General features: G+C 45.2%; 2 protein-coding genes across 9 annotated transcripts in view; one reads left to right on the top strand and one right to left on the bottom strand.

The window, feature by feature from the left end:
* Positions 1–4,000, bottom strand: part of TACR2 (tachykinin receptor 2) — a 15,566-nt gene extending 11,566 nt beyond the window's left edge. For 2 of the 6 annotated variants that reach the window (XM_067000187.1, XM_067000191.1), the window contains exons 1-2: positions 2,627–2,765; positions 1,138–1,548 (exon numbers count right to left, since the gene is read on the bottom strand). The gene's annotated coding sequence lies outside the window, so the exon portion shown is untranslated. Of the gene's footprint in view, positions 1–1,137; positions 1,549–2,234; positions 2,357–2,626; positions 2,766–3,205 lie in introns of those variants that run through there. The other 4 variants (XM_067000188.1, XM_067000186.1, XM_067000189.1 and 1 more) reach the window with 4 other exon arrangements.
* Positions 3,120–20,698, top strand: TSPAN15 (tetraspanin 15). 3 transcript variants are annotated; one of them, XM_013172898.3, is made up of 8 exons: positions 3,120–3,250; positions 7,491–7,676; positions 10,756–10,830; positions 12,489–12,584; positions 14,587–14,703; positions 17,394–17,441; positions 18,715–18,831; positions 19,312–20,695. In XM_013172898.3, the coding sequence occupies exons 1-8, from the start codon at positions 3,155–3,157 to the stop codon at positions 19,462–19,464; spliced, it is 888 nt and encodes a 295-aa protein (XP_013028352.2). In that variant the 5' UTR covers positions 3,120–3,154; the 3' UTR covers positions 19,465–20,695. The 3 variants fall into 3 exon arrangements, with proteins under 3 accessions (XP_013028352.2, XP_066856295.1, XP_066856296.1); XM_067000194.1 differs by lacking the exon at positions 3,120–3,250 and adding an exon at positions 6,088–6,561 and having other exon boundaries at positions 19,312–20,698; XM_067000195.1 differs by lacking the exon at positions 3,120–3,250 and adding an exon at positions 6,627–7,393 and having other exon boundaries at positions 19,312–20,697.

The following is a 20,698-nucleotide window of genomic DNA, read 5'->3' as shown; positions in this document are numbered from 1 at the left end:
GACACCTCGTTCAACAGCTTATGAGCCTTTCACTTTCTGTGTACAGTGCAGGAAGGCTTTTCATCTGTTTTGCAATATGAATTCAGTAGCTAATTGTGTTCACAGTTTTTTTTTACTTCAGCTCACTCAAATCTGTTCAAATTTCACAGAGAATATGAGCAAAAGCCTCCATGTGTTTAGCTGAGAGGGTAGCTAAAGTAATTCATCAGCCTTTGTTACAGGAAGCACAATATTAGCAAGCATTCAACCAAAAAATTACTGATGTTTTGAAGGTGAAACCAAAATCCCCGTGGGCTGACCATGAATTTGAAGGTGCTCAGGGTGCCTGCACTTCCTCGGAGTCACCCCAGCCTTTTTTTGAACTCTGTATATCTGATCTGTTACTTGGGTGTTCGTTTGAGAGCAGCCACCCTTGGGTCAACATTTCATCATACAAGTTACTGGGGACTTGCTTTCACTTCTACACACCCACACCTTTTATTTGGTTGCTGGTCGTGCATCGATGAGGTTATTGTCCCGGAGCCTGGCCAGCTATGAAGCGTGGTCTGTTGGCCTCTTGACTTACACACTGCAGCAATTTTTACAAAGGCAGAGTCCAAATTCTTCAGGAAAGTCATGCTTGCCTGTGACTACAAGCAAAATCTGCTTCTGTAATGGTTTTTGGAGATACACCAGGGAAAGGGACTATCTGAAGGCATGCTTTTGGGTTTGGCTGGCTTTATTGTTGTTTTTACCATGGGCAAGATAGCTGGAGGCCAAACATTGCTGTGCTGAGTCACTGGTGCCAGGTCCAGGCAAAGGGCGAGAGATGCAAACAAAAGATGTGGGTCCGGAAGGTCAGTTAAGGGTGAATAAGGTACATTTGGTCTGGTGGAAAAATAATACAAAATAAGAGGTGGTAGAGGCTTTAATCATATTGCACGTTGGACTCAGCTTTGGGAGGAAGGACTTTTGTCCAGGGAACAGCTCTGAGACCGGGACATGAGGACCGCAGGTGTGGGGCAGGATGGAGCTGGACAGCAGCTGTAGCAGCCAGACGTGAGCTGGAAGAAAGCAGCAGAAAGGCTGCTGGTAGCCCTGAAATGCTCAGGGCCCTCCTGCCACTCCCTGGCACAGGGCTCGCTGTGGTTCACTTACCTTTCCTGCAGATCTCCAACGTCCTGGGTCAAGCTCTCTGCAGACCATTGCTTTTTGAAGACCTGCGGGACCTACCGTGCCTTGTGTGTGCTTGCAATGACTCGGTGGCCTTGAAGGAGAGGGAGGAGATGTGGAAGATACTCTGGCTCTTACTGTGAGATAAAAAAAAGGGCCACCAGAGCAGGCCTCGGGAGCAGGTGTTGTAACACTCAGCCTGCCTCCGTGCTGTCAGTGATGCCAGGGTCTTACCTGGAAAACTGCAGCTCTCAGCTTCGTCGGGCTGGGGGGGAACCTGCAGGCAAGAAGGACCCCCAGCACTGCAGGCAATTTGGAACATCTCACTTGAACCTCCACTTACTGCCAAACTGTGTTGTGTCCAGAAATCTTGTCATTTTGTTGTTTAGACAAAGCCTGGGATTTAGACAAAAGAGGATTATTCTGCTATTTTCATACACTTTCATAACAGAAACCTGCTTTGACATATTGGCTCAGCACGGAGTGAAAACAACAGGACAATGGATGTTCCTTTCAAACGGCTTCCCCATCCAGCCCCTCGTGCTCTGAAACATTATTTGCAGAAACTGGAGCACGACAGGCAAGGTAAGGTGGCAGGAAAGTCAAACTACAGCTATTGACTGAGTTAAACAAGGGAATTGTGTAAGTGGCAGGGATATATTCGGATGGGTATGATACCCACAAGATACAAGGGATGGATGGTCAGTGATTTACAAAGTGACACTACATGTGATGAGATTTCCTGACCGCATGCAGTTGGTAGGTGTCAGGGACATTTGCAAATTTGTGCGAAGGTTGAAGTTGTTGATATTTTAGAAGATAAATACTCAAAAGTATTGTATTATGTGTTATTGACAGAAACTAAACAGGTGCCGAGCTATTTTGCTGCTGGCGGGGACCTGGGCTGGATTATTTGTTTCCTAAAGGGAAAAAGTTCAGCACTGCATGCAAAAGCAATGGCACTTCTCATAACAGAATGACCCCCCAGGAAGGTTTTTTAGGCTTTAAAAATAAGTTTATTTTTTAACAACTGCTGATTTATTGTATGTACCTAAGAAAATGATGTGTGCCTGGCCACTTACCCAGCTTTATGTACGCTATCTTCTTACTAAATAACTTCAGGACAAAAGTGGCCGCAGTTCATCTGCTGTGACACCAGGCACCGATTTTTCGATGCCGTTTGCCAGGACACACCAACTGACTGGGGCAGTTGTCTGCTGCTGCTGAATGAGGCATTTCTCCCGAGGAAAGCAGCCCTTTGTGGGACGGGAAGGGGCTGCTCAGTCCCGTGCATGCGAGGGACTCGTGTGCTTCACCGCCACTGCCTGATCGCCAGCGCTGACCCCCTCGGGTCAGCAGGACGTGGATGGACCATGACCATGAGCGATACCCCTGCGAACTGTGGGGTTTGTGGGTGTCGTCTGTGCACGAGCAGTCACAGGTAGTGAAAGGTATAGGTTCTGCTGCTCCTTACCTGGGGCACACCTAACCACAGGATCGCCGCGGCAGCTTTTCTGCATCCCCTGCTTGTCAGCCGGTGGTGAGGGGCGGCTGATGTTGTTTTTTCAAGACGTTAACAACAATCGGTTGTGTTTTCACTGCCCCCAAGCAAGCCTGGCCCCGCAGCACACGCAGCCCTGGCGGCTCCCCAAAGCCCCGGCGGTGGCAAACGGAGCGCGAACGCTGACAGCAGCAGTCCGGAGGCATCGCTGGACGTCCCCACGGCCGTGTTTTTGCCCGCGCTGTCTGAAGGCCCCTGCCGGGGGGGGGAAAACCAGAGGAAAACCAGCCGGCGAGCGCTCTGGGGACGCCTCCTTGTGCTCGCGACGCTTTTATTTTCTCCTTTGCCCTCGGAGGTTCACGCAGCTCGTCCCACGCCCACGCTCCCCGCGTCCCCGGGGGCGGAAGCGGCAGCGGGGCCGCTCCCTGCCAGGCTGGGAAGGGAAGGGAAGGGAAAAGAGGAGACGGTAAGGGAAGGGCGGCAGCGACAGGTGCTGCGAGGATGGCGACGGGGGACGCGGAGCAAGCGCGCTACTGCCAGCGGCTGTCCTACCTCTGCCTCAAGTTCACCCTCATCGCCTACTCCACCGCCTTCTGGGTGAGCCGGGGGTACCGGGGTACCGGTGTCAGGCGTGTTGCTGCTACTTCCCTGTGTGAGATGGAGGAGTAAAGCCTCTGCCCTCAGCCGGCAGCGTAAAGGGGCGATTCCTCCCCCGAGCTTTGGGGGAACGATGCTGCGAAGCTCATGCAGGTTGTCAGGTGAAGCCCGTGCGTTTTCTCTTAAAGGGGCTTTTTGGGGCTCCGGGCTGTGTCGGTGCACCAGACGCTCAGGCAGGTTTCTTTTTGTCTCCGCCTTGTAGATTAAAGACGTGGGAGGGTGGTTTCGGATTCACCGGGTGCCTCTTTAAGGCTGCGAGCTGAGGAATGAATGAAAATCCAAAAGCCAGGTGCTTCGGGCGTAGCTCAGGCTCCTGGGGGATCCTGGATGCCTTCTGGTGTTTTTGTCTCTCGTAACAAACAAGCAAACAAAAGGAACCCCCTTATTTTCGACTCCGGAGGCTTCCTGCATTACTCAGTTATTGTGTGGGTGCGATTTTGGGGGAAGGAAGGCAGATTTGCTGTGCTGGTTTCAAACCCGGCTTTGCAGGCTCCCCACGAAGGAAGGTGCGCGCTGCCTGCTCCGTCCCGCCCTTCGGCCCCGGGGCTGCTGCTGGCGGGATGCAAAAATCCCTCTGCTAGCACAAAAAGGACACCGCTGTCACGTTTTGCCGAGCGGCTGCCTGGAACAAAGCCCCTTTCAAGCAGTGCGAGGAGGATTTCATTTACTGCTCGCGGTTGTTTGCTCCGGATTTTCTATGTCCAGGTCCCCGTTTGCAATCGAATGCTTCCGTTTCCCCGGCATGGTGGCTGCTGGCGTTCCCTAAAATCACGGGTCCGAAGCAGGTCAGTGTGACAATGTTGGATGGCTGATTTCGGTACGGGCCCGTCGCTGCCCTGCCTGCCATTGTCACCTGGGTGCCTGCCTGTGTCACCTGGAGCCTGTTGACAACCTGGGTGTTACCCCTGTGCTCTCCCGGCACGGGGCAGGAACCCAATTTTTGCCAGCAGCATCCAGCCTTTTAAACAGAGGGTGCTCTTGCTGGGGGGGCAGGTGAGTTAATGCTGTAAAGATGGGGTTAAAACCGGCAGCTAGGAAATAAATGCTTTTCTTTCCTCTTGGGAAAGCAACTTCCGTGCCTGGGAAAGCCCCTGGTATTTGCAGGGGGCTGGATGCTCGCTGGCCGTGAGTCAAGGCCAGTCGATTTTTCCTGCGGACGCAGCCTGAGCTGCCGGATTCAGGGCTGTTGGGAAGGATGCAGGATGTAAACAGGCGGTGTGTTTGTGGCCACCGACGTAGAAGTTGTGTTTCCACCTCTGGTCACGGGAAGGGAGAGCACTCCTGGTGAGGCAGCGCCGGTGGGGTGAAATTCCCACCGAGTTAGCACAGCGGTGTGGTAAAGGGTGAAAAGATTTTTATTTAATACTTTAAAAGCCACAACATTATAAAAGCATAAATCTTATGCAAGGAATGAGGATTTTAATTGTGTAATTATGTGTTTTTTTCCCCCAGTAATAGTTTTTAGCTGAGTCTTGTACTCGTCAGCTGGTGCTTTTACCCAGAGGTTAACAGCGATGCTGATGAATGCAGCTTGAAGCCTTCCTGCTCTCTGCAGGTCACGTTTTGCAGAACTTATTTCAGAATCGCTTGAGGCAGCTGTATTACACCGAGTTTTTGGGTTTCTCTCCTGGTGAAGCATCGACGTCTACACGCCGAGCAGCCCTGCAGAGCTTGGCGGGGAGCAGAGGAGTGATGGGAAGGAAGCCCGTTAGCCCTCGTGGCTCGTGAGATACCTTTAATCCTGTGATTTTTCTAGGATGTGACATTGTCCGCCTCGAGCCTTAGGACAGCAGCAAACGGGACTGAGAGAAGGAAATGGGGAATTTGGGGTGGATTTTTTTTTTTTTTTTGCCAAGCTGGTTGCAGAAAACAACAGGCGGGACTGAAGTTTTTGTACACTTAATGTGCTAGAGGTGGTCTTGGAGGGTGTCTGGGCAAAAGCAGATGGCAGGAGTGAAGATACACGTACATAAACATCTCTGGCTTGGTATAAAGCTCTTGAAGTGTGAATGCCTCTTGTATTCCTACTCACAGACATCTGAATCCTTGTAGATCATCTTTAGTCGGAGTATTTTGATTAGAAAACTACAGCTAAGAAATAGATATTTCCATAGAAAGCGCCAGCCTTGGAACAACCCACTTCTGAAAGTCAGATAATTTCCGTCCAGTTTTTGTGCCTGTTATTCCGTGCCCATTGCTTTTGGTTTGAGGTTTAGAAGTAATGACTGCAGGTGGTCGGCTTGTTGGTGAGGCCGTAGTGTTTGTTTGTGGGCTTGTCTGTACGTTGTGTTCCCTGCTGCTTGCCTAGCAGGTAAAGGTGGTCTGGACATAAGGGTATTGGGGTTTTACTTTCATTTTTAAAAAAATAGTAGTAATATTAGAGTTTTAATCAAACACCTGCGCCGGTCTCTGGGTTTAGCGGAGTTTTCTGTTGTCCCAAAGGTCTGCGGAGTTGAATTAATTTCAATTTCTCCGTGCGTTGCTGTTGGGTGCCTGCATCGCAGCAGAGCACTACCAACGTGGTGTTTCGGTGTGAAACAAAGGGACTTGGCAAGTTTTAAATTCTGTAATTATTTTTGTATGCTTCTAAGACTCTTCCTCAACTGATATTTCTACATTTAAAGATTTCAAGATAAGTTGTTTATATTGTTTTCTGCTTGAATAATATTTTGTAATTTATTACTCAGTCGTTCTAATTTTTTAAAGATACTAGCTAACACTGCAAAGTGACCGTGTAGTAATGTAATACCCGATTAAGTTTTACAGCAGAAAAGGTCAAATCCTATAAAGGGTAAACGTGTGTACCTGCTGTTTGTCCGCTGTGTTTTCCCTTCTGTCATCCGTAATCTTACAGCTTCTAAATTTGTCAGACGAGGAGTTGCTTTGAATTTAGCTGTGTCAAATTTTAAGTTGCTTTTTAACTACTCCCATACACCTATTTTTATAGGTGAAAACCCTTTTGAGATTTTTTTTAAATGACAATTTGGTGGCATTCCTCACATAGTGCCCTTTGGGTTTATTCTTCTGTAGAAAATCAAGTATTTCCAGTAAGTTATTTATTTAAAAACACTTAATCAAGAAAAAATATTTCAACTGTTGGGCTCATGATCTTGCAGCTGAGCAACTTGTGTGTCTGCCTAGAGCTGGGGCTGGGATTTTCTGCGTCGTATCGAAAAGCCTTGTGTAACTACCGACTGTCTGCGTGCGGAGAGCAGGCTCATGGAGCTTGCGGCGAAGTCAGGGCAGAAGAGGTGACTGTTATTTATCTGATTGCCAAAATGATGGATTTGATGCTCGGGGCTTTGTGGGATATCCCCAAGGATTTGCCTGACTCTTTGAGTTGAAGTTTTTCCACTGCAGTGTGGATTGAGTACTGTGGACTTGTTTTTGTTTTTTTTTTTCCCCAAATTCAGCATCATTTAAATCAACTTGCAGCATGCTGTGGGATTAATACCAAATGATTTTGACTTAGCCATAATTATTTTATTGAAATACCTTTAACTTGTTACACGCAATGCATGGCTTCTTGCTTCGCTTGCCAGCTCTGTCCGGTAGTTGCTCAGGAAGGTGACCTCATCCCAAACATGCCGTTTTTCCCTTTATTTGGGCCCATTTCCCGTGATGGCAGGAGGAGTGGGGATGCAGGATACACCTGGCCGTGTTTAGTGACCCTAAATACACCAGGAGCTGGGCTGGGTAGCAAAAAAAGGGACTTATGAGCTGTTGGTTGCAGACTGGCTAGGAATTATGACATTTTAGGGGCATGTGTATCTATCTGCATACACAGGCAGGGGAAGAAAGACACGCAAAGGAGGAGAACTAATGCCATGGCATTTGGTAGTGTGAATAATAGATGTGATGTCAGATGAGTAATAAATTGCATTTTAAACGCATTGAAGCATACGTAACTGCTTGAATTCCAGAACGTTAATATGTTATTAAATACATTTTTTTTTGGAAATGAACAAATCCCAGGTTCTGCTAACCCAGCTTTTTTCTGCTTTAGACTTTGAGTTTTTTTTTTTATTTATTATTATTCAAACTTCTGATTTAAGTGTTTCACAGGTTATAATTAATTCTGAAGTGAGTAGTCAGAAGTTCATGTGTACTCGTAAAATGTCATATCTATGTTTATTGGGAAAAAGCTTAACATCTGTATTCTGCTTTTTTTCTCTTCCAGGTGATCGGAGCCCTTGTCCTTGCAGTTGGGATTTATGCAGAAGTTGAAAGACAGAAGTACAAAACTCTGGAAAGTGCCTTTCTAGCCCCAGCAATTATTTTAATACTTCTGGGCGTTATAATGTTCTTTGTATCTTTAGTGGGCGTAGTGGCTTCTTTAAGAGACAATTTATGCCTTCTTCAAGCGGTAAGTGGTGCTTTTTTGTTTGTTTTTCTTAATAATATTAAGAGCTTATTGCTTTTCCTTTTAGTGCCACATGAATTTAAACCTGTAACCCTATCTATGCTGCACGGAAAAATATTCTAATTTTGTTTGGTCCCCTGGCTGTTGTCCGTAGATGTCTTGTGATCCAAAGAATCTCGTGTAGGAAGCAGTTTTCACTACTGCATGGGTCCCCCATCACCACTTTGAGACACCGATGAATAATAGCATCCAAAGCAGACAAAAGTTCGGAAGATTGGGGAATCATAGCTTTGTGACAGCGTGCTCCTAGGGCATGTTTTATTTCATAGGTGGGCTTTGATTCCTCTTGATGATTAATTTGCTGTCTTTAAAATATATCCAGTTGTGACTTTGTTGAAAGTGGAGTGAAGTCAAGGCAGGAGGTGTCTGCGTAGGGGAACCAGGACGAGTGCTGGAGGTAAAATAGTAAACGGCAGAGGAAGGATTAAGAGATTAAACATCACCTAAACCATGGAGCCAGAGCTGTCAGGGGGTGCTGTCTGTGCACAGAAGGGGACTGCAGGCTTGCGGCAGCTGGGGAGGGAGACCAAGAGGTCTGCAAGGCTGATGGGGGCTGATGAGAGGAAGAGGAGGGCATCCCAGCACTGAGATGTCTTGCAACAGTGCTATAAAAATATCTTTGTAATCCTTTTGGTGGTAAAACCCAGATTGTCTGTAATCAGCTGCTTTGGATGGAAGTAGCAAGCCTGCTCTTATAAGAAAGCTGCTGTTAGACATACAGAAAGTGAGATAAAAATATGAAAAGCTGTTTGGTGTTTAAAAGCAGGTCTAGGATGAAGCTAGCTTGTTCCAGGAGTTTGCTACTGGTAGCACCCCGTCTGAAAATGCTGCAAACTGAATCAGGGAGAAGCAGCGTGTCATCTGGCCAGTGATACAATGGGGTCAGAGCCTGCCTCTGAGAAAAGCAGGTTTGGGACTGTCAAGGGCTTTATGGAAAACAAGCAGGAGTGTGATTTATTATCGGTCCCCGTGGATGTTGTGCAAACTCACCTGTTGACATAGCCTTTGACGTTAGCCTGGCACCATGGCACCCGCTCTGTTTCTGGTCTGGTGATGCCATAAGTACGTGTCCTGCTGCGGAGGAATTGTGTCTGGGAGGAATTAGCGCTGCCACTCAGCCAAAAAGCCCATGGAGTCTGACTGCAACTTCCGTCTGTGAACGCAGGGAGTTCCTTAAAGCCATGAAGCTGTGAGCCTGTACGGTGGGCGGACGGGGAAGGCTCAAAGCGCAGAGGTTAGTTGCGGTCGCTGGTGGTTCTTCCAAAAGCTTCTCCTTTCGACCCAGAGGAAGCCACCAGAGAGAGAAGCCGCAGGGCCGATGTGGATCAGATGGCTGAGGTCTGGCTGCCCTCGGCTGGGGTGTGAAGGGGGGGAAGGCAGAGAAATGGGACTTGTTAGGGAACTGTGTGGCACCACAGGACCTCCCTTGGGCTCAGACAGGGGTCTGTCCCGAGGGAGAAGTGAAACGGACACAGCTCTGATCTCCAGTGCCTTGAAAGAGTGAATTTCTGAAGAAATGCTAAATTCGTGGTATGCTACCTAGGCCAAAGCAAGAGGTAATTGTGAATTCTGGAATTATGCTGGAACCTGGCTGAGGGGCGTTGTGCTGTCATCCCCAACGGGAAAGAGAAATGGCTGAGAGTCTGTCCTGAGCTGGGAGCGATTTCCTCAATTCTCAGCCTGGTTTTGTTTCCCCATCTGATGCAGAGAGCATTTTCTGTTCGTGTTGTGGTGGAAAGTCTGGTAGGGCACTTAAACAAACGAGGTCCCTGATGTCTGTTTCTCATTCTGATTCCATATTTAGCAGAAAAAACCAACAAGATATCCATCTGTCCAGTAAATTCATGACACCAATTCCAGGTATCGATGGGCCAGGCATTAAAACAGCACGCTGGGATGGAGCGAGCACTGCAGACAAGTCCTGCAGCTGCCCAGGGTTTTGCAACAGGGAGGACTGCAGCAGAAGTCACCCAGCTTCGTTAAAGAGCTCGTTAGTGAGCAGAACAGCAGGGGCACCGGTGGTATTGCTGCGTGTCCATCTAAATTATACTGAATGGGAATAACCTCATCCTCCTGAGAGTAACCAGGCTGTAAGAGTGTTGAAGATTATTTTCAGATCAGAGGTCGTAAAACTTCTTTCCTGGTGAATTTTGCTGTTAGGAAGTGGACCTAAATTCACATAACAGATCTTTTATACCTAGAGAATCCTCTGGATGGGAAAAACATTTCAAGTACTGGCACGTTTCAGTTATTTGATGGTGTTGCTATGGATTTCTTGGTATTTTTTCATATTCAAGTGTTGGATGTGCTTTGATAAGTAGCCACAGATACCTATGTTGTGGCTGTGTGCCAATGTATATGGGAGTATGTATGTGGTTTTACACACTGTCCTGGCTTCAGAGGACACAAGTAAATAAATAGCTAGCTGACACCATTTTTCTTACCATGGAGCACAGCAAGTGTTCACGTCGCAGGCTCTGCAGTCAAGTTGCTGGCTTCACTTATGGAACGATACACTGAAATGTACCAAGGCCAGAATTTGGCTTTGATTTAATACTGGCAAATTAATATAAAATGGTTTGGATTATCTTAAAACACTGCTTTACTCAAAAACTGAAAACAGCTAGGTGCTATCTTTGTTGGAAGTGTCAAAACCTAATGTTCTCTGTATTTTGTAGCAGTTCAGGTATATACTTCACTATGAACCAGGCTGCTCTTACAGGGAGAAGTGTCTTGGCATGATAAATGCATCTATTGGTTTGGATTGCATTCAGAGCAGTAAAATAACGTTTGCCAGTTGGGAAAAAAATATAGAATCACTCAAGTGAAGAAAAAAGTCTTTCTTGTGACATAAGCAATTTTTATAAGAACAGCAACAAATTCTATCTTTCTTTAAAGACATCTTGTTTTCAGAAAGCCAGGTATGCTGGCGATTGAATGCTATAGACTTTAAAGAGAGTAATTGAAAGAGTAATTGTGATTTGTTCTGCTTAAAATCTCACTTGCTGTTGTTTTCCCGCAGTTCATGTACATCCTTGGTCTCTGTTTGCTGATTGAGCTGACGGGTGGAGTTGTGGCATTGATCTTCAGAAACCAGGTGAGCAGCATGAACAGAGACTTTACTTGCCAGTGTTGGCACTCCGTGAAGTTCTGGCTTTGCTACCGAGCACATACAAGCTACATTTGTCACCTGAGCACTAGCTGATGGGAGCCCGAAGGCAAGTCCGGGCTTCTCAGGGCCTGTCAGGTTAGGGAAGGGTGGAACTGGTCATCAGTTCTGGAAATTAGTTCCAGATTAAAGAATTTGGAGAAAATCTGTTAACTTAATCTGTTAACTAACTACAGGCAAAACGCCTTTCCAGCTTTTAATGCATTACAGCATGCTTTCTTCTAGTTTTCCTTCTGTGTCTCAGATTGCTCTTTCAGGGAGTTTCCAGCTGGATTTGGAGACTAAGTTATTTTTTACTGGCCAAAATGTTTTACCTTGCATAAGGGACACCTCTTCCCTGCCCACGTCCATGAGCAACATAACTCATTTCTGTAGGAGACCACACCGCTTACAAGCTTACTATAACCATATATATATAAAAACCTTTATTTTTCTAATGGAAAGCAGCAGACTATTTTTCTGTTAGAAGGGTTTTAAAGCATCAATGTGCTCACCTTGGCCTGGCACAAGGAGTTCTTGTGAGTAGTGGTGGGAGCACCCGGCTCATCTGAACGGAGCAGATCAGCCTCAACAGTGTAGGAGGGGGCATCACGGGACACAGATAATTTGGTTGTCAGAAAATTAAGTAAATACCAACTGTGGTATTTCTGAGAGGGTGAGGGAGAATAGCTATTGACTTCCACACACAGACAGAGTATTGTTGGTTTTCTGCGCGTTAAGCGGTTTCCTGACGTGATTATTGGCTGTCTGAGCAGGGCAGCTATGAGCAGGGGATAGGGTTTTTTGTTTGGTTTATGAGGTTAATGGACAAATTGGGGTTAGGATGGGGAGGAGAAGGAAGTATTTAATAAATGCTTACACTAAGAGCCTCCATTTAAATACTGATTGTTTTACATGTCCCATTGTCTTTTTCCATTTCTTTCTCTATTTCCTTCTCAGATCTGTGACAGTCTATTTCTTTTCTTTGAGTCATGCTTATTCTAAGAAATATCTTTCAGTGGCTTGTATTTACAAGGAAACATTGTTGGTATTTGTGTGCTTGTGTGCAGCTTGCCCGTCTGCCACACTGCACAAGCACTGTTTGAATGTGTTACAAATGGGTTTCATAGGGCCCTGCTTGTCCTTTTTTCTTCATGTACATTTGGTACCCTTGTTTATTTCAGCTGTGATTTGGACTAAAAACTATTGTGTAATGTCGATGTTTCTGCCCCTTACAACTAAAGCAGTAGTTGCAGTGCTGTGATGCAGATGTATAATTTATTTAGAGCTGAGCTGGCTGTTCACTACTCCTCCTGAGCCTGATGGGAGGACAAAGCATATCCTAAGATGTCGAGTCTAAATGGGATGGTAATTAAAGGTGGCACATAAGTAGCTGATGTTTGCTGTTGTTCATTCTTTGATAGTTAGGATAGTCCTGCAAAATACCTTGTTAGTTGTAATTGCAGAGGTGATAACCTTATTTTAAAATTTAAATAAAAATAAAAAGGCTGTCCTTTTCTGCTTGTCAGGTGAACTTGGGACTTAAACCTGTTCCTTAATCTTCAGCATTTCTAACTGATGAATCTTGTTTTACTTTTGCCTTCTAGACAATCAAATTTTTGAACGATAATATTAGAAGAGGAATTGAGAATTACTACGATGATTTGGACTTCAAGAACATCATGGATTCAGTTCAGAAACAGGTTTGCTTGTGTTTTTTTTTTTTTTTTTTTTTTTTTCCTGGGACTAACCCAGTTCCAAGCAGTGCCAAGATGTGCTGGGTCCTCAGCGACAGCGTTAAGTTTTTCCAGTGATGTTGTAATCAAATTCATATTGACAAGGTCTTGTGTGTCATCTGTTACGGCGTGGCTGTGGGCAGGGCTCCTCCATCATCCCAGCTGGCATCCAAAGCTCCCTAAATCACTGCAAGAAGGGAGGGCAAAGCACGGCTCTCGTCTTGCTAGGTGTGACTGATGATCGAGGCCAGATGCTGCAAATGTTTAAGCTTATATGGGCCCCACGGCCAGATTTGGACAAACTCAGCTTAAATTCCACTGAAGTTCTTGTTTTTAGTGCTTCTGATGACTGGTCTAAGACATTCAACAACATCTAGTTAACGGGAAGCGCTGGATAAGAAGAAACTGGGTGGCAGTTAAGCTGTTCTAACCTGGTCAATTGTATTTTCACTCAAGGGCACATAGGAAGCTCTTTAATAAGGTGGTTATTCAAAAGAAATCCCCATGGAAGCATATATACCTGTAATTAAAAATCAGAAGTTGTGCTGGGCACAGCTGAGCATTACTTAATGGCACTTGCAGTTGACTCATAGCCTTTTTTTTTCACACTGCTGTGTTGAAATGTTTATTGGCTTACTGAAGAGTTCTGACCTACAGTTTGGAGGCTATAGAAGAAGCAGAAAATGTTCAGAAATGTGCTTACAGAGCCCATGTGATGCCAGTGACCACGCCAAATAAAAAAAAAAATACAAAAAGTTAACATAGTAAATGGTATGTTTTATGACATCGTTATGGAAATGGCAGCCTGCTTCAAAAAACAGAGTTAGCACAGAAAGTCTGTCAAAAACAAATCATCCCGAGGAAATTTTGTCATAATACTTCATAATGCTTTAAAGTTTCCATGCACTGCCCAAAATTTTATATATATGCAGCGAATATAAATGTTAGTGCTTAAATAAACTGCTGCTGTTTACATAATGTTTTAAAGGAAGGGAACATTTCTATTAAGCTGGTGTAAACTTACGGTATTTTTTTGCCAGCTCTCAGTTCTACTAACTAAATTATACCTGAAATATTTTGGTGATTTTTTTTTAATGCCTTATATCAACACTGTTGTCTTTTAGAGACATTTAGAAATGTCAAAATCCTTAAAAATTTGAAGGACTGCATTACAGCTGTAGATGAGCTGAAGTGAATGTAAAAACATTTTTCAATGATGTCCAGACCTGAAAAGAAAGTTTTTCAACCTGGAAAAGGTTGGAGGTGGAACTTAGCACCAGGTGCTTTCCTCTGACACCTTGTGTAATAGCTTGATGAGTGACAGAGGAATGCTACGTATGTCCTGAATTCTTTTCACTTGTGTTTCTTTGGTGCAGGAGCAATATTTGTGCTGTTTAAGAACGAGAGCCTCCGGCATCTTGCACCCTCCCTGCACTCATGGCTGGTGTAAAGTAGTGGTCAGCACTTGGAGATGCACTTGAATTGATTGCCCATGCTGAGTTACGCTGGCCTTGGCCAAGCCACTCTCACAAATTTTAGATACCAATTTGGTCTCTTTCTGCCCTTTTTGTTTGTCCTGAACATGAAAGCATTCTTTTGGATATGATTTTATACAAGATACATTATTAAACAACTTTTCTCCTTGGAATCAGACTCCTTTTTTACTTTTCACCAATCCGTGTAGCTTGGCTGATTCTGAAAACGTTCAGGAGGTTTAAAGGTTTGTTGCTTCATCCGATCAGAAATATATTTTTCCTTTCTTACATATTTTATTTGCATATATAACCACACTTCATTAATACGTCTACGTATGCCTTTCTCATGAAAAAACAGAATTGCTAGGTAGCTGCCGTGTTCCTTGGTGCTCTTAAAACTGTTTTATTTCTTTTTTTTTTTTTCCCTCCAGTTATTAGACGAGCTGCTGTTAAGATCTGACTCTTTTCCTTTGTCTTTTGTGTCGTTTCTCCAGTTTAAGTGTTGCGGTGGGGAGGACTACAGAGACTGGTCAAAAAACGTGTACCACAGCTGTGGGGCACCAGGACCACTGGCCTGTGGAGTGCCTTACACGTGCTGTGTCAGAAACAAGGTGAGCCTGGGGGCAGCATCCTCTGACCTGGTGGTTTGGCTGGACCAGGGCTATGTAAAATAGCTGGCAGGGCATCACAAGCAGGGATTAGGCTGGAGTTTCCATCTCCCTGGGGGCCAGCAGTTGGCAGCGAGGAGAGGTGTCACCCGAATGTGCCCTCTGCTGGCGTCGGCACGTCTCGGAGAAGCAAATCCACGTCTCCTTTTCACGTGGAACACCTGGCAGCTTGTCTCCTGTACCCGTTTTGACGGAGAGCTAGTGATAGATAGCCCACCGCTGCCTATTAGGCGCAGTCTTTTCATTGTCAAGCATGGGTGTTTAATTAAAAAAAAAGAAAGAAAAATGCAATAGTGATCTCAGTAATCTGGCTGGGTATTGCTGAGAAATGTGTATAGCATGAAGGTGTTTATCACATAAGCTTACAAGTTCTTGTGGGTCAGAAGGAGTCTGTTTAAATATGCGCTGAGCTTTGATTTATTCTCAGAAACCAAAGCTAAACAGTTATGTTTTAAGCCTCAGGTGTTTGAGAAATGGTGTATCTGAAAATAATACACACTGATCCACAACTGCATGGAGCTGGCAGGAGAGCTCAGGATTTTGCCCTCAGTTGATGGTAAAGGAAGACAGAGATGACCAGTAAAGAGCAATCTGTCTTTTTAGTGGTGATTCAGCTACAGGGCTTGCTTTTCTGAATCTCACATCTCTCAAATGAAGCCTTGTTTAAAACGCTTTGTTAATTCATGTGTGTAGAAATGCAGCAGTACCATGAGGGTAAGTGCCGTAACAAGCCGTGGCTCTTGCTGCAGCATTGAAGTTACCTTTGGAATTATTAGGTCCCATCTGTGGTATGTTTGTGTTCCTTATTTTATGTACATTGATGGATTTTGTAACAGAGTGAGTAGCTGGGAGTTGTCTGCAAACTGTTAAGCTCAGTGAAGTTAATTGAGAGGCACGGAGAAGTCCCCAAACCACATAGAAATTTCTTGTTTAAGGGTAGACTTCAGCAAGACACTGCGATGTGCTAGGGCTCGTAGATTTGCTGCACCTGGAAGCAGGACCGCGGAGCCATTGGTGTGCCGTGCCATGGTCAGAGAGATGTAAGCAGCACGGGTGTGTATTGGGCAGGGTGACATTAACACCATGGCTGTATGGCCAGCTGCCTTAAAAAAAAAAAAAAAAAAGAAAAAAAGAAAAGATGATGCATAAATCTTATATGTTTGACAAACACTTCCAAATACAGTCTGGTTTCTGTCCTGGAAAACTACAGATATGGTTTGTAATTACTCATTTGCTTCATAGTCATGGAAAACTCCTGTTAATGTAGGAGGGTTGGATTCTGATCCTTTTTAAAAGCCTTGTGCAAGATGAGCCAGGCTCTGATCACGCTTATGCTTGGGGGCAATCTGAAGGATTTATTATCAAATCAAAGTCTTTAATAAAGACTTACACAAGTGTAGCTGAGATAAAAATGAGTCTCCAGAAGCACACAAACTTCTGCTTCTAGTGCATTCATCTCCATTGCGCACAGATTCTTGGGCCACGATGTCTCGCTAGCAAGCCTCATGTTTAAAATTCAGTGATGCAATGAAGTTCTTTGTTGTCAAATATTTTGCTAATGGCCTGCGTGTTTATGTTAGGCTCAAGTGTTGTGAGAATGGGAAGTCTCTGGCAGCAAACACGGCAATACGGCAATGCCCCCGGTACTGCCGACCTTGGCTTCCACAGCTGGCCCGTGGAATTCACGAATGGCTCCTCGCCGTGCCTTCGGGACACACCTGGGACATAGGCAGGGGTTTTCTTGAGGTGTGCCCTGACCCTTGTTTGCCTGCCAGTTGTGTGTTCAAGGGAAAGCCTGGCTTTTTGGGTTCTTAAAAAAAAAAAAAAAAACAACAACAAAAAAAACCCACACAAAACATGTCTACATCTCGTCTTAATTTTGTGGGGGAGTATTGCCGTAAAGTAGAGTTGGCTTTGCCTTATTCTCATTTACTTATTCTCATTTTTGGCTTTGTTTGATGCCAGTGGGCTTTAAATTAGTTGATTTGCAAGTCCAGGACAGTGTTTTCCTGTTAGCCTTGGCAGGCTGTTTAGGCTTCGGGACCCAAGTAAAATATTAAAAGGCTACAGAAAATGGTTTGGTAATCTGCGATGAATGCAAACATTCAGACTTTGGTCTCGTAAAATGTTCACAGAATGTTTGCAGTATCAGACGTTATTTGGGTCCAGGGCATTTCCAAGTTTAAACTTGTCATCGTGACGGAATGATGGCCTTAATCCCTGTCTTTCTTAATATGGTGTCTGAAGTTATTAAAGCCCTACAATTAAAACTGGCTCTTCGTTCTGTGGAAACAGCGATAGCTTGCAGGTCTGTCCTAGCTAGCTTTGGTTTCTGACACCACACTTCTTGCTGGATGGATAGGGTTCAGACACCTTGTGAGATGCCAGCAATACTGATTTCTTCAAAACCATGTAGGGCTCCAAGTCTGACCCTGGGGGCACTGGGAGAAACTCTTGGTTCTCCCCCAGGGAGCATTTTCTTCCTTTTCCCCCTGGCTGATTTTGGCACAGATTATCACCCGTCCCACCACGCTCACCTCGCGGGATGGCCTCAGAGCTGCAGCACAGCCCGGGATGGTTGGGACCTTCGGGTTTTTGCTTTGCTATACTTATATTGGTTGCTTTCTTTTCAGACAGACATTGTCAACACCATGTGCGGATACAAAACAATTGACAAAGAGGTAAAGTAACCCGTATCCCCCACGGGACGGTAAAGGTGCTTTTTGTGCTTTTCTGGATTCATTTTTGTCACTTACAAAATTGTCTTCTGCACCCTTGAATTTACCAAAAAGTCAAAGCAGCTGCTGAACTGATTTTACCTGGAATAGCTTTGGTATATATAAAAATATTGTTTGATTTGTGGTGTCTTCCCTTCTTTGCACCTTCCATGATTTCTTGTTTGATGTGCATGACACATTTCTTTCCAACCCACCTCACACACTCACTTACAGTAATTGTACAGCAAATACAGATACTTCAGTGCTTTTCAGCAGTGGCATGACTAAAATTGGTTTCCTTGCAGCCAATTTAGGATTAAAGACCTACAAATAAGTACCCGTTCCTGGGGTATAAAATACTTGGAAACAACTTATTCCTGGAAGAGGAAAGGGACTGCCTGGGCTGTGCTGGCAGCCAGGCTGCTCGTCCCTTGGGGCTGGATGTGGCCCCCTTCTTTGGTTTGCCCCATCGGAAATTACCCCAGAGGCTCTAGTGTAGCGGTTCCTGGCTCAGTTGGGCTAATTATGGAGTGATTAAGTGCAGAAGTCAGTAATGTGATCTGCCACAGCTCCCCACTCCCAGCTTGGCAGAGCTGGTGCCCCGCAGTGCCGGCCTGGTGGGTCGTAGTTTGGCTTACCGCTTGGTTATCCTCACGCACGACCTGCCTTCCTTTGGATTCATTGACTTATGCCTCCAAAACCTAAACGCTCCAGCCTGCCCCTAGTGCACAAAGCACTTAAGCATGTGCTTAACTTTACCCAATTCATCTGCTTAGGGCTCTTTGCAGGCTCAAGTGGGTTGGGGCCACAGTGCAGGGCAGCCTGCGGGGCTCGATCTTAAATCGTCTTGTTCCTAACCTTCCTGTAGGCTATTGTAAAGCACTCTGTCTGCAATTTATATTTTTCCACTGCTGTACTTTCAACTCAGAAGTAGAATTAAAAGCTAAAGGGAGACTTCTGTCCTTTCCATGTGGTCTAAAATTAGAGTCAGATGCATTTCTTTTGGGGAAGTAGTATCAAAAGAAGATGGCTTTTTTTGTTTTTAATAACTTGGTCAGGTGTGGAACAGCTAGGGAACAGCCTAAAGGATCACTGGTGAGGCCTCCACCAAACTCAGGAGGTTTAAAGAGGCGTGGAGGAGTCAGACCCAGTGTGACTGAACTCTGAAGCGCCATGTGTTACTGTGTCTTGCTCCTGTGCCAACTGCTGGTTCAGTGTCTGCTCTGTTACTTTGCAGCGCCTGAGTGTTCAGCACATCATATACGTCCGAGGGTGCACAAACGCAGTGCTCATCTGGTTTCTAGACAACTACAGCATCATGGCTGGCATTCTGCTCGGCATATTGTTACCCCAGGTAAGGAGAGCCCGGTGCGTTACCCAGTAATGGGAGTGCCTGATTTGTCACCATGGTCTGTGAAATCCCGTTTCCTACATTTGATTTTAATTTTTATTTAAATTTAGCATAACTGATAAGCTGAGATGGCATCCAGTAATTTAGCAGCATTACTGTGATCCACTGCAGCTCGTGGGGGGGTTGCTGGGGTTAGTTTTGAAGTCCTCACCCTATCTGTGTCCTCTGGGACTTTGTAGTGCTCCGAGGCACAGGGCTGGTAAATATTTCGCTATATCAGCTATTCACAAACATGATTCATTTTTTTCCCCTATACACAAAATCCCTATGAGAAGAATATCAACATGAGGTTCTGTCAGTATTTACACCATGTGTGTACCAATAAACCTGATGTACGTCTGCGTGATTTGTAAAAGTCGTGCAGTAGAAGCCCAGACAAGCGGCATGCGATCCCCTGCTCAGAGATGCCCCTTTGTTTTGCAGTTCCTCGGGGTGTTGCTGTCTTTGCTTTACATAACTCGAGTGGAAGACATCATCAGCGAACATAAGCTGAGCGAAAATCTCTTTGAAGAAACGTGGCAGAGTTCCCAACCCGAGTCTGCTGCCTCGGGCTGCTGCATGTGCTACCCCGGCTGACTGCGGGAGCCCGGTGTGCAGCGAGGAAGAAGCCAACTGACCTCTGCTGGGTTGTGCTGGCTTTGTAGCCATTACAGACACTGGGTGTAATTAATCAACTCTAACTCCTTTTTGGTATTTTTGAAACTGTAGTACCAAAAACAGAGTCCGAATTCTCCCTACCCCGTGGTCTTAATATTTCTACTGCCCCTCCGTGCACACTTAGCTATCGCGAGGCCCCTCGGCAGCGCACTCCGGTTGTCTGCGAGCCCTCGAGACGCCGACCTTCTGTGATGCCCCATCCCACTGTGACCACGGTGGGTAGTGATTTTGGTGTCCTGGAGGGTGAGAACGATGCTCCCTGTTACAGCTCCTGCTCGAAGGCGGTCTTGTTGGCGATTCAATCTTTCTGAATGACTGCTGAGTGATACATGGTCAGGGCGACTTCATGCTGGGAAAATCTGAAGCTAGATTTCTATCGAGAGCTTTTGTACCTCGGTGTGTTGTATTTAAATATTAGCCCTATCAAACTTTATTTTCTTACTTGTTGCAAGGCAGAAGACAGATTTCTTACTGATCTGAATGGTGGATATTAAACACCTTGAATAATTTTTTATGCTAATTTCAGTTTACTGACAATTATGGATGTGACGCTGAACACTTTCATTGCTCGGTCTTTTGTGCCTTTTAATAATGGGGCAAACGCCAATGTGGAATTAATCAGGTAATTCTTGATGTACTTTTAATGCAATTTATTGCTATCTGGTTTGGTATAAATTTATGAGATGTTTGAGTCTTGTATGTACTGTATTTTTCTTCATTAGTAATTTAACTAGGTGATTTTTTTTTGAAGTTGTATGTGTTGAAATGTTTCTGAATTTGATTCTTCATATCAAAATAAAAAATACGTTTTTTTTAAAAAAAAAAAACAAAACACAAAGATGTTGTTTAAAATTACTTTTACATTCTTACCAAAGTAGAGCCTGTCTGTTGGGCACTGAGTCTCGAGGGAGGAATACCTCGGGATCCTGGCTCAGCTGCAGACCTGCCCACATCTTCGGACCAAGTCACTGAACCTCTGTACTGTGCCTTACCTTCCTCGTGCAGCGACACCGAGGGCGCTGGGGTCTGCTCTTGTTGCTTTGCCCTGAGCATTTCTCTGCAGGGTTTCCAGCCAGACCTGCAGGAGAAACATAGCACAAACTGGTGGGATCCTTCAAATAAACTAAAACCAAAAAAACCAGGATGAGAATAA

The sequence above is a fragment of the Anser cygnoides genome, chromosome 7 (genome assembly GCF_040182565.1).
Source record: "Anser cygnoides isolate HZ-2024a breed goose chromosome 7, Taihu_goose_T2T_genome, whole genome shotgun sequence".
In the NCBI taxonomy this organism is placed as follows: Eukaryota; Metazoa; Chordata; class Aves; order Anseriformes; family Anatidae; genus Anser; species Anser cygnoides.
The sequence above is the reverse complement of the archived record's forward strand: the minus strand, read 5'-3'. Positions and strand labels throughout refer to the sequence as shown.